The following is a 12,066-nucleotide window of genomic DNA, read 5'->3' on the forward strand; positions in this document are numbered from 1 at the left end:
AAAAAAAAAAAAAAAAAAAAAAAAAAACGAAAAAAAACCAACAACAAACAACCTTCATTGAAAGACATCTAAAAAGGTCCAGATATGGTGGAGAGACATACCATGTCTGTGGACTGGCAAATGGTGAAGAAGTCATGACTCCCAAATTAATCTGTAAATTTAATGTAGATCTAGATGAAATTCCAGCAGGTTGTTTAATTTTGTTTGATGTAGAACAGCTTGATTCTAAGAAAAAAAAAAAAAAAGCCTAAAAATAGCCTGGGTATTTCTGAAGAAGGAAAATCAGATGCTGGTAAGGGGTTTGTCCTCGGAGGTGTCAAGACTTTGTGAAGGTATGGTAGTTAGGATCGTTATTGTGCTGGCATGCAACTACACAAATTGGCAGGTAATCAGAATAGAGCCCACTGACACTCCACTATCTACAGAAACCTGCAGATCACTGGGTAAAGAATGAATTCTTCAGAAGAGATAAAAAATATATTAAATTGGACTCCTACTTCACACTTTTTGCAAAAACTCAGGCCAAGTAAACTAAAGATGAACATGAAAAAACAAATCCACAAAACTCGTGCAAGGCCATAGGGAAGAGCATCTTGCTTGTTTTCTTGTAGGGAATGATTTTTTTTTCCTTCCTAAGTCAGTCTGTATCTACCTTTATTAAAAAGCTTTTCATAAACAAGGTCCTTAGTGTAAGACACTGGCAACAAATGATAATATTTGACAACAACTTTGAAAGTACCCCCAAAAAAGTAAAACCTGACCAAAAACAATGCCACTATCATAGTCCATGGAGTTGTCCTTTATTGCTTAGAACAGCAAATGTTGCCATGGTGTGGGTAACGCAGGTGCTTCGTGGTGTTAGAGCTTTTCCAAGGCAACTTCACCAGTGCATCACCAGGAAGCCTATGTTACCTGATGTTGATTTTGCGGGAGTCCCCAAAGCACTTCTTGCTTTAAGCAAATAGAGAGGATGTGAGGTTTTGCTTTCCTTCCCCACAGGGCTTCACCACAGTGACCTGGCATATGGTGATGTTATGGAACTCCTCTAGGGCACTAAGAGAAATCCCCCAAAGCTAGACACAAAACCTTGTTTCCTCCATTGCATTCTCGCTCCTGAGACATTGACATTATATTAGTGGTATATCCCCTTCCCCCAGAAGAAAGCCAAGAAACATACTGTGTGCTAACCATACAGCTTAGTAAAATGAAGAGTGAAACATTCTATATTTTTATAAAGGTTGATTTTAAAAAAAAAAATCAAAAACTGTAGAGAGACTAGCAGCGTGGAGCACACCTCACTGGGCATCTCCAGTGCCTTCTACCTTCTGTGTCTAGACCGTAGACTATCTCTGTTCTCTGCAGGACTGTTTCCCTCCTTCCTGGGTTTTGCTTTCTCCTTTGTCCCTTCGGGCATCTTCTCTCCCAGTTTTGCTGGCTCCTTTTGGGCCTGGGCTTTGGTTTTAGAGGGGCAGGCTTAGAAGAGAAGTCTGCTGATCTCCTGTGTAACTCAAAGTCACCTTCACTTTGTCACCTGTAGCATTTTTTTTTTGGCCTTTCTTTTGGGCATGATGGTGACTGTGAATGTCAGGTGGGCTTTGCTGTCTAATAGGTGCCCCCATTTATTTCCTCATACTCCTCTGGTTAGAATTTCCAGGCTTCACAGCTGGTCAGAAGCATAGCCAACGCCTCTGCCTGCGGACCAACAGGCTTAGCTGGGGCAGCAGAGCCTGGTGGTGACTGTGGGATGGTGCGCAGTAGGGACACATGTGACACCAGGAGAGCAGCTAGCTTTGTGTGGCATTTCTTTCTGAATAGTACAGCGCCTTCAAGGAATCACAATAAGGTGGGCTGGATATGACGGGAGGCACCCTTATGTGGACCCTAAAACACTCAGGGGGCCCTAAGTCCTGCCCTGAGTGGATGATGAAGGCAGGCTCTTTGTCCCCATCAGGGCTCCTCATTGTGCTCCTGCACATTCTCCTCATGGCTCCGTCTGTTTAGCTGTGCCCTTTCTCAACTGCTTTGGGTCCCTGGCACCTACCCATTTCCTATTATCTCTAACTTTCCAACGTGTGCATGAAACACACAAACCTAGGAATAAATCAGTCTCCTTTGGTGCCTGAAATCTCAGACATGAAAAATATGTGTGTGCCATTTGAAATCTACCATGAGCAACTTCCTGGACGAGACTGGAAGTGTTTAATAATTAATCCACACCCTGGGCCCTGTGAGTGACACTGATCCATTACATGAACTCTTCTCTGGACCCAGTCACAAAGTCAAGAAGTCAATTTAAAACCAGAGATTTCCTACATTTAAAAATAAGGAAGGAGAAAGAATACAATCAGAAGTAGTTAATAATCTTAGCCTTTTCGCTTAAAAAAAAATTCTTGCTAATTACCAAGATTATCATCAAATACCTTCTCAGACTTAATATTAGCCTTCTATAGTTCTGCTGACACCTGCAACTTTGAGAATTTCCTTCGAGCTCTATCATACTCTCTCTCTACAGCCATTTGTAGCAGCATTTGTTCTTCCCAGCACACCATTTGCTGTTCCTTCAGAGAATCTTAAATAAACAAACGAAACCAGAAAAGACTTATAATTTTTAATATGAAAGTATTTGCTCTCGGCTGGTGTGTGAGTGGATTGCACTGTCATATCTGAATTATTTTAAGAGTTCTATATAACCTATATAAGATCTCATACTCTAGTCAGAAGTTGAAAAGTCAAAAAGTTTAAGTAGGCCCCATTGCTAAGTAATCCTGGAGGAAGAAGATAGAGGGAGGACATATGTGAGGGGGTTATTAATCTTTTGATATTTAAAAACAAGTATAAAAGCTTTACCTCTTTGCATCCATGAAGCCAAATTAACTTCTAATCTGTGGGACTGTAAAAATTTACTGATCTGGAGTTGGAGTAAGGTCAGGGGCAACCAGGATAATTACAAAGGAAGAGGAAATGAAGGTCATGAAGGGAGAAGTACTGCAGGTTTTATTATTTTACTTAGAACTTCAAAATGAGAAAATCCTCAAACCCCTTATCTTAATAAACCTGACATAGGAAGCGCATTGGCAGAGGTGGTGGGGAGAGTACATGAAAAGGTTGGGGCATGTAAGAACAAATATATGCCTTTTTTCTCTTCCTGTCTGGTTTTCACGAGAATCTACGTTCATATGGAGTATAATCATTTTAGGAAGTTTGCATTTCACCAGCTAACTCTTCAGTGTAGACAGGGAAAGGTAATATGTTGCCATAAAATTCCATAAATATCAATGTGTCAGTAAATTTGCAGACAGACCCAAAATTTCTACAGGCCCAGTGGTAGACCTTACTAATCTCATTACCCAGAGATTATGACAAGCTAACGATCAGTGGATTTCAAGGTGTTTATTTTTACCTGAGTCAGTGGTAATTATTTTATGATGCAGATTTTGCATTTTTTTTCCCCTAAGATTTGGAAGCTTTATTTTGTGTTGTAAAATTGTGTAGGAGTGCACTAAAGTCTAATGGGGAGTGACTTTCTTGAATTTCAGGAACTACAAAACATAGCAGCATCAGAGGGTCAGGTGGTGGTTCTGGAGTGCCGGGTCCGAGGAGCACCCCCTTTGCAGGTCAAGTGGTTCCGACAAGGGAATGAAATTCAAGATTCTCCAGATTTCAGAATTCTACAGAAAAGTAAGGAGAGGTGCCCATTATCCCACACCCATCCATTTCCTTCTCTCAAGCTTCAGAAAAACCAAGAAGGGCTTATCCATTCAAATGAGTTGATTTTTATTTTTGAAGAGTAGTGAGACCAGATAATCTGTAAATATGGGGAGCTCAGTAAATTAAAGCTGTGGGGTCACTTGTGTGCCCCTTTGAAAGTCTGATAAAAGTTATATGTTCTTTCTTCAGTAAAAAATGTTATGCACATTTGAACTCAAAGTTGACCAAATAATTTTAGGAGGTTTACAAGCCTCCTGTAAGCCCTTCTATAAATTGCAGTTTAAAAAAACTTCCTAGTGTAAGCCGTGGAATTTGGGTTTCTGTATTTATAGAAATATAAATTGATCTACTTGATCTCTCTTGCATTATGGAGTTCCCTTTATTCTGCAGACATGTCCTGTATGAAGTAATAGAGAAAGATAGGTAGGTTGATTATTAATGGAACCCTGTTCTAATACTCTGATTTATTTTTTTCCTCATGTGGCAAACAGAACCTAGATCTACAGCTGAACCTGGTAAGAAGCTCTTTATTTTTTCCCCCCTGTGGTATCATATCTTTTGAGTTTCAGTAGTTCTTTGTTTCGGTTTTAAAGCCATAAGTAGAACAATGTTTTTGCAGTTCCCTGGAAATACAACACCCCCTTAAAGACAATATCTTCTTTATCATGGGGTCTGTACACTGCATTTCACATCAGCTTCTTTATTAGTAAAACATTAAGTTCCATTCAGACAAAAAGGTCAAGATCAGTGACTTAAGGCTTTTTTTAAAATATAGTCTTTTATATTCAGAAAGCAAACTAAGCTAATGATGAAAAAAACATCCTCCTAAAATTCCAGCAGAAGAGAACCATCTGCTGTGTATTTCTGCTGTTACCAAAACCTACTAATGGCCCGACCCTCCAGCTTAGAAATGTGTCTCACACGAGAGCAGCCCAAAGATGTAAGCAAGCTGACCACTGGCATTTCTCATTTATGTACCCTGAGCCATAAAGTTTTACTGTTCTACAAGCATGAAAAAAGTCATCTTGCTCTAGGATCTCTCTTAGTTACGAGGTCATTTGACCTCATCGGAGTGCTGTGTTATCCAGAAGTGCCAGGTCCAACCTTCTCCTGCTTCAGACTGCTTGTATATTTATGACTCCTCATGAACTAAAACAATGTTTGCAAAAGAAACAAAAATTTTTGTCTGTGCATTTCATAGGATGTCCTCCTTGAGACTACTTTTGCTTGTTTTTCTCCATCAGCAAAATTACCAGTTTCACTGACTCCTTGACAAAAGGTAGAAAAACCGATTTGTGCCTCTGCTTCAGCATCAAGCAGATTCTGCAGTTATGTCCCTTGGGAGCCATGGCTTTGCTCTGTCCCTTTGGGAACATGAAGGTTTTCTGTGGGCTCCTGCAGGCCAGGTTACTGTGGTTAGTCCTGTACCTTTCACATCTGAGTGTTGTGTCATTAAAAGTAGGGTGTGATCCTTTTAGGATCCAAAGGTTAAAAGATGCTGAGTAGTAGCATCCTTAGTGAACAGTGGGGATTGATCTAGTGCCTTCTTGTCACGATTACGACTAGAGCATGTTACTGCACCAAATGCGTGAGTCACCACATCAGATACTGTCATCACTTTCCAAAATGTGGAAATACACAACTTCTTATTCTGTCTGTGATAGGCCTTTATATAAAATTGCATCATGCTGGTTCCCAGATACATGGAACTTCTAAAACTCAATCTACTGCATGAGCTCAGATTTTAGGGCACATCTTTTGTGTTTGCTATTTTAAATAGACTTATCGATAGATATAAAAGGAGGAGCCAAATACCTTTCTCTACAAAAAAGTTTGTGAAAAGTCTATAGGCAGTTTATGTCTTTTGATACCTTATATACAAATAAAACTAAAGTTTTGGGACACAAGTTCTAAAAACATGACTACTGGGACAGATTGGGATTGCTGTGATGTTGTGTTTTTGATTTTGTGCAAATTCATGCAACTCTTTTTCATCATGTTGTTTGTTATCCATCGTCATCACCTACAGAGGTGACAATAATTTATGAAATGTCTCCAATGATCTGTGTTGGAAAACCATAAACTGACCATCCTCCAAAAATTCACAACCCTGGTTGGAAGCTGCACAGTTTAGTTTCTGACTGTGTACGTGTTTGACAACTGAAAACAGTATATTGGCCAAGAAGAGATAAATTTGGGTGAGGAAGGAGAATAGACCCATCTCTTACACCCCTCTTTACCAGCCTCTCCCCCCTTACTTCTCATACCACACAGTCTTTCTCTTTTCTTTCTTTCTTTCTTTCTTTTTTTTTTTTTTTAAAGATTTTATTTATTTATTCATGAGAGACACAGAGAGAGAGAGAGAGAGAGAGAGAGGCAGAAACACAGGCAGAGGGAGAAGCAGGCTCCGTGCAGGGAGCCCGACTTGGGACTTGATCCCGGGTCTCCAGGATCACGCCCCGGGATGAAGGCGGCGCTAAACCGCTGAGCCACCCGGGCTGCCCCACACAGTCTTTTTCAATTATGATTTGCTGTTTTGCATCTAGGACATAGTTTTGATCATGATTATGTAATAAAGTTCTCAGCAGCTTCATGGAATAAAATGACCTCTAGAACGTACTTCAGTGCCTTTTTAACAGGCAAAATCGTGAAGAAGAAGAGCAAAGTATGGGAGGCCATCCCTTTAAACTGCATATCCTAGCAATAGAAAAGTTTCTCCTCCTTGTCACTGAATTTATTTTTTCCCCTTCGGTTTGATCTGAAAGCATTTAAGAAAACAGACTCCTCTGTTCCAACCATAATAATAGAATTCACTGAAAACAGATATTTCTTGGTACAGAACTATGTCAACCGGATCTGTCAATACAGGAAAAAAAAACTTGTATATGGGCAGGAACTACTAAAAGACGAAGCACAGCTAGTTTTCTCCAATCTTGGGTAAATTCTCCATAATTATGCTAACTACAGAACTGGAATTGCCCCTTTGTTCTGCATAATAGAGCATTAAAATTCTCTCTTTCAGGAAATCTACAACTGGCATGTAGTGTTAAATAAATTTTATGATCGTATTTTTTTAAAACAAAACTTTTAAACACATGAATGGCTATTCAAGTGACTGCTTCTGTGAGCTGTTATGAGTGAGAACTTTAGAATAAGCAAATGTTAAAACATATTTGTATTTAAACAATGTTTTGGCATGCCTGACAAAACTGGGCATGATTAGGATTCTTTCGTTAGTAGCCAAATGTTTTCCTCATATTGACCTTGAGGTTGACCGTTGAAATGGACCGTTGAAATGGACCGTTGAAATGTACACCATTCAACATATATTGAATGGTGTACATTCCTTAAATGACCTGATTGACTACTTTATCCATTAGGCCACTGAACTGATTCAGCCATATAAAATGGATGTAAGAACTGGCTCCCCTGATAGCTCATTTTTAGCCACTGTTAAGTGGAAAGGAAAAAAACAGGACTACAATACATCTGAGGAAAGAGATAAATTTTATAGGACTGGGCCAAGTGATGTTTTCCAAATGCTAAAACATAAATAGCCTTTGAAATTCAGGAACATATTTAAGCATTTGGATTTTATTACCCTTTCTTCCTACTCTGTTCCAGGCCTCTGACACATTCACTCTTATTCTTCCCTCACTGTCTAAAGCATGCCCTCTATCTCTCTCCCCATCTCCTCCCTTCCTCTCTCCCTTTCTCTCTCTATATCTCCTTTTTCCCTCCTTCATTCTTTTTATCTCTTTACTCTTCTTCCTTTTTAAAAGTCCTATGTAAGATGTGTTAAAGCTCTAGATAGAAAACTGAAATTCACTAGGACCTAGCTATAGCCCCATTAGGGATTAGATATTTAGATAAAGAAGGAGCTAGCTAGCAGATTCTCTCCTAATGCATTGGAGAGACTGAAACAGGTTTTTCTTGTCACTACTGTGTTGTATCTGTCTAATGTGTTTTACACTCCCTTCTCTGTCTAGACAGAAGTCAGCTTGCATCACAAATCTTTTCAGACTGTTTTGTGAATTAATAGCTAGTCAGCTTACTTAAGACCAACATCCGTTTGTCATATTACCTGCTCTGGCCTCTTTCTTTGACATTCTGACTTTATACTGATTGAATCCTTCAAAGACTAGTCTGGGACAGGGGTGGTGTGGAGGGCACAGAACACTCATTTGACAGCTGTTAATACTCAGGCTCTTACTCAGCTGTCTGGAAACAGCCACAAACTGTATTGGGTTACTTCTATAGCATTGTCTAATGGCATGCAAAATTAAAAATACCGTGTCTTGTTGGCTGGGAAATTATAGATATAAAAATGTGGTGCCTTGTACTTTCAATATGAATCTCTGCTAACCAGTGCCACCTATCATCTTAGATCTTATATAATAGAGTTCATGTTTTGATTCTGTGATTCAGAATGTGAAGTTAATTATATGTGTTAAATGTGCTAATGTGCCGAGTTGCAGGAAAGCAATAGTAAGGAAGTTTGAGATCACAGTAGATTGTACGTAGTTCAAAGCTTAATGCAAGTCCAGGTTAAGATGGTAGGCTAAACAAAAGTGGGTTGTGTGAAACCTGTGGTTCTCAAACCTGGGGTACCACATCAGATTGAGAGAGGTGCTGTAATGTTTCACATTTTTGAAGCAAAGGCAATGATACTCAACATCTGATAGATACAACTAGAAGTTTGAAACAGTTCAGAATTTCAACATTAGATCACTCCACATTCTTTTCTATGACATCATATCTTTTTGAAACTGAGTTTTTGATGTGTATGTGTTGATAAAAAGCAAGTGACACATGAAAATCAATGTGGAACATGAAATGAGGCTGGCTGTGGCCCATCTGATCTCAAGAGTTCTGCAGTACACATGCATGCATTCATTAGTTAGTAATTGTGGTTATTTAGGAGTAAAATAATACTTGTCTTTCAATTAATATGTATTTTTTTTCAAACAGTAGCTAACTTTTGTTTTGTTTTAGTAGCTAACTTGTTAAGACCTAAATACTTACATGTTCTTTCAAAATAACTAAATAAATGAAGCTGTTAGGTATATCTTGACTTAGGAGCATCATAAACTATTACTGAGACAGTTAGGGTTCCACAGACCAAGGAAGTTTGGTTTAATCTCTGGGGAGAGACAGAAAGTCTTGAGGCACACTTGAGAGTGCACCAAAAAGAAAATTGACCGACTCTTAGAATTCTGAATTTTCAATGCTCCTACTCCCAGTTGCCTTCTGAACTGACCTTCTAGAATGCTGGCCTGTGAGCCTTTCCTTTCCTGGCAGAGCCTAAAGGACTCCTTTCTGGGCAATCTGAACATTCTAAGAGAAAAAAAAAAATCGATGGATGTGATATGGGAGTTTCTCCAACAGAGGATATCCACATTGCCATAGGGAGAAGGCCAAAGTTGACAAGTTCTCTTTCTCAGAGCTTCTAATTAACTCAACCTGTAAGACAAGAAAAAAGACCTCTGAAGAAACATCTATCATGGATGATACAGAAGAAAAGAAGCAACTCCCTGAAAAGCAACTTAGATAAAACAGACTTGCAGAGAGAAGAAAATGTAAAAACAAAACAACACTCCTCTCAGATAAGAGAATCAGTGTGTCCAAAAAGTAAAAAGCTTTTAGAAGAGGGGAAGAATGTTTGGAAAACAAAAAGTTCTTGGAATGAAGAGTTGGTAGCAGAAAAAAAAGTTGAGGAAATGTCCCACAAAGTAGGGCAGAAAGACAAGAAGGAATATAAAGGAGCAAAGGTTTAAAAAAAAAAAAAAAGGAGAGAATGCTGGAGAACCTGCTTAAGTAGACTACACATGTATAATTGGGATTCTAGGAGAGAGAACAAAGAAGGGGGAGAGATTATCTATGAAATAATTTTTGCAATTCCCCAAGCAGATAGCAATTTCCAGATTGAAAGGACATGCAGCATGCACAGTGGCTGAAAATAAGTTCACAGCACTGTGCATCATGAAATTAGAATATCCAGGACAGGGAAAGGATGCTGCAGTGTCCAGGGAGAAAACATCAAGTCCCATAAAGCTAACAAGATTAGAAGTACTTAGGACTTTTCAGTAGTCATGGGAGACACTAAGAGACAATGAAGCAAAGCCTTCAAAAATTTATTTTATTTTATTTATTTATTCATGAGAGACACAGAGAGAGAGGCAGAGACACAGGCAGAGGGAGAAGCAGGCTCCATGCAGGGAGCCTGATGCAGGACTCGATCCTGGGACTGGGATCACGCCCTTAGCTGAAGGCAGGCGCTCAGCCGCTGAGCCACCCAGGGATCCCAGCCTTCAAAATTCTGAAGTAAAATTACCTCCAAGTTGGAATCCTATACTCTGCCAAACCTTCAATTCTTTATGCAGATGTAGTTAAGAGTTTGCAGACTTGCAAGGTGTCTTGCAAGCGGCTTTCCTCCACAACTCTTTATGTAGGATGTGCTCTACCACAGCGAGAGAATTCACCCAGAAATAGGAAGATGTGGCATATGGGAAGCAGAAGATCAGATGCAGGCAGGAGCCCAGTGGAGCCCGCAGGAGGGTAACAGCTGTGGGTCAGGAACAGAGGACCAGTCCGGATTGGAGGAGTGTGATGCAAGAGGTAGATACATTGATGCTTTCAGCGTAAAGGACCACTGCTTTGTCCTTTACTCTGATGACAGAATGACAGGGTAGTAAGCCTGACCCAGATTCTCCTTTCTCTTGGTCTTTTGTGCTCTCCCCTCCCTGCACTGCCTCCTGGTTCAGTTGAGAACATTCTTTTCATCCCCTCCCCACCATCCTGACTTGGTCTGGTGCTGAGACTTGGAAGTTGGCCACATTGAACTTAAAAACAAAGGATGGAATACTCCACCAACGATTCTTGTAGGCTGTTTGGTCCCTGCCCACACTCAGCCCCACCAGACCTCCCCCCCGCCCCCCACCCCCCCGAGTGAGCCATAGGTCTCCTGTACTCACTCGTGACCTCGTCTGCCAGTTACTCCTGTGGGGGCTTTTGTAAACTCACAGGGTAGTTGAAGCCAGTTTATACCCCAAGATTGTTCCTGTGAACTTTTTCTAACAGAAACAGGTTTGTCTTTTCTTTACACAATAAGACTTGAGCTTATGACTCAATTTTCTAAAACTGAACACATTTTTTAAAGGATTTTATTTTATTTTTAAAAAGATTTTATTTATTCATGAGAGACAGAGAGAGAGAGGGGCAGAGACACAGGCAGAGGGAGAAGCAGGCTTCATGCAGGGAGCCTGACATGGGACTCGATCCTGGATCTCCAGGATCACACCCCGGGCTGAAGGTGGCGCTAAACCGCTGGGCCACTGGGGCTGCCCTAAAAGATTTTATTTGTTCATGAGAGACACAGAGAGGGGCAGATTCCTGGTGGGGAGCTGGGGACTCGATCCCAGGACCTGAGCCAAAGGCAGACGCTCAACCACTGAGCCACCTGGGTGTCCGACTAAACACATTTTTTGAAGGATACATATGTGATAAGCATAAAGAAAATCAGAGGACTGATTATCTCAAAAGGAAAAGGAGAAGAAAGATGAAATTGGGGAACACACAGGTATTTCTAATACTTTATTTCTTAGACTTAATGATGAGTGCATAGGGGTTCGTTTTATTGTTACTCCTTAATAAACAGTGTATTTAAAATTCCTCTAAAAAATAGAAATATCCTCTATGTAAGATAGAGTTTGCAATTGTAAAAAATATCCTTTATGAAAATTTATGCAAACATTCTATTTACCCACACTGTATCTCATCTTGTTGATTTTAGTACAGGTTCCTTTTTTCTTCTTTTTTGAATTGTTGTATTAAAACAATTAGTTGAGATCCCTGGGTGGCGCAGCGGTTTAGCGCCTGCCTTTGGCCCAGGGTGCGATCCTGGAGACCCGGGATCGAGTCCCACATCGGGCTCCTGGTGCATGGAGCCTGCTTCTCCCTCTGCCTGTGTCTCTGCCTCTCTCTCTCTCTCTCTGTGTGACTATCATAAATAAATAATAAAAAAAATAAAAAAATAAAACAATTAGTTGTATTAGACAAAAAATACAAAAAAAGTTGTATTAGACAAACCATGTGGTTTGGAAGGTAAAAGCTAGATTTCTTTTTAGTTAGGCTGGACCCCAAAGGGGAAAAACAATAAAGGCTGTGAAGGAAAGCATTTATAAAAATGTCCCCTTGTTACCCAAAGGCCCTAGTAATATTATCCTTGCTCTGGCTCATCATTTTACAAGGTTTGGCAAACAGAATTATTTGTATTTAACCAAGTGTTAAGTACATCAAAAATCTGAATGAAATGACCTCTGAGAGATATTTATATGATTAAGTAATTTTTAGGTAACT

At 39.9% G+C, this 12,066-nt stretch overlaps 1 protein-coding gene across 6 annotated transcripts in view; it reads left to right on the top strand.

Annotated features, from left to right (window-relative positions):
* Window positions 1–12,066, top strand: part of PALLD (palladin, cytoskeletal associated protein) — a 409,438-nt gene that overhangs the window by 190,442 nt on the left and 206,930 nt on the right. For all 6 annotated transcript variants that reach the window (XM_072795914.1, XM_072795912.1, XM_072795913.1 and 3 more), the window contains 2 exons: window positions 3,537–3,678; window positions 4,200–4,223. In XM_072795914.1, coding sequence (XP_072652015.1) covers window positions 3,537–3,678; window positions 4,200–4,223 — 166 coding nt within the window. The remainder of the gene's footprint in view (window positions 1–3,536; window positions 3,679–4,199; window positions 4,224–12,066) is intronic.

Source organism: Canis lupus, chromosome 24 (genome assembly GCF_048164855.1).
Source record: "Canis lupus baileyi chromosome 24, mCanLup2.hap1, whole genome shotgun sequence".
Lineage (NCBI taxonomy): Eukaryota > Metazoa > Chordata > Mammalia > Carnivora > Canidae > Canis > Canis lupus.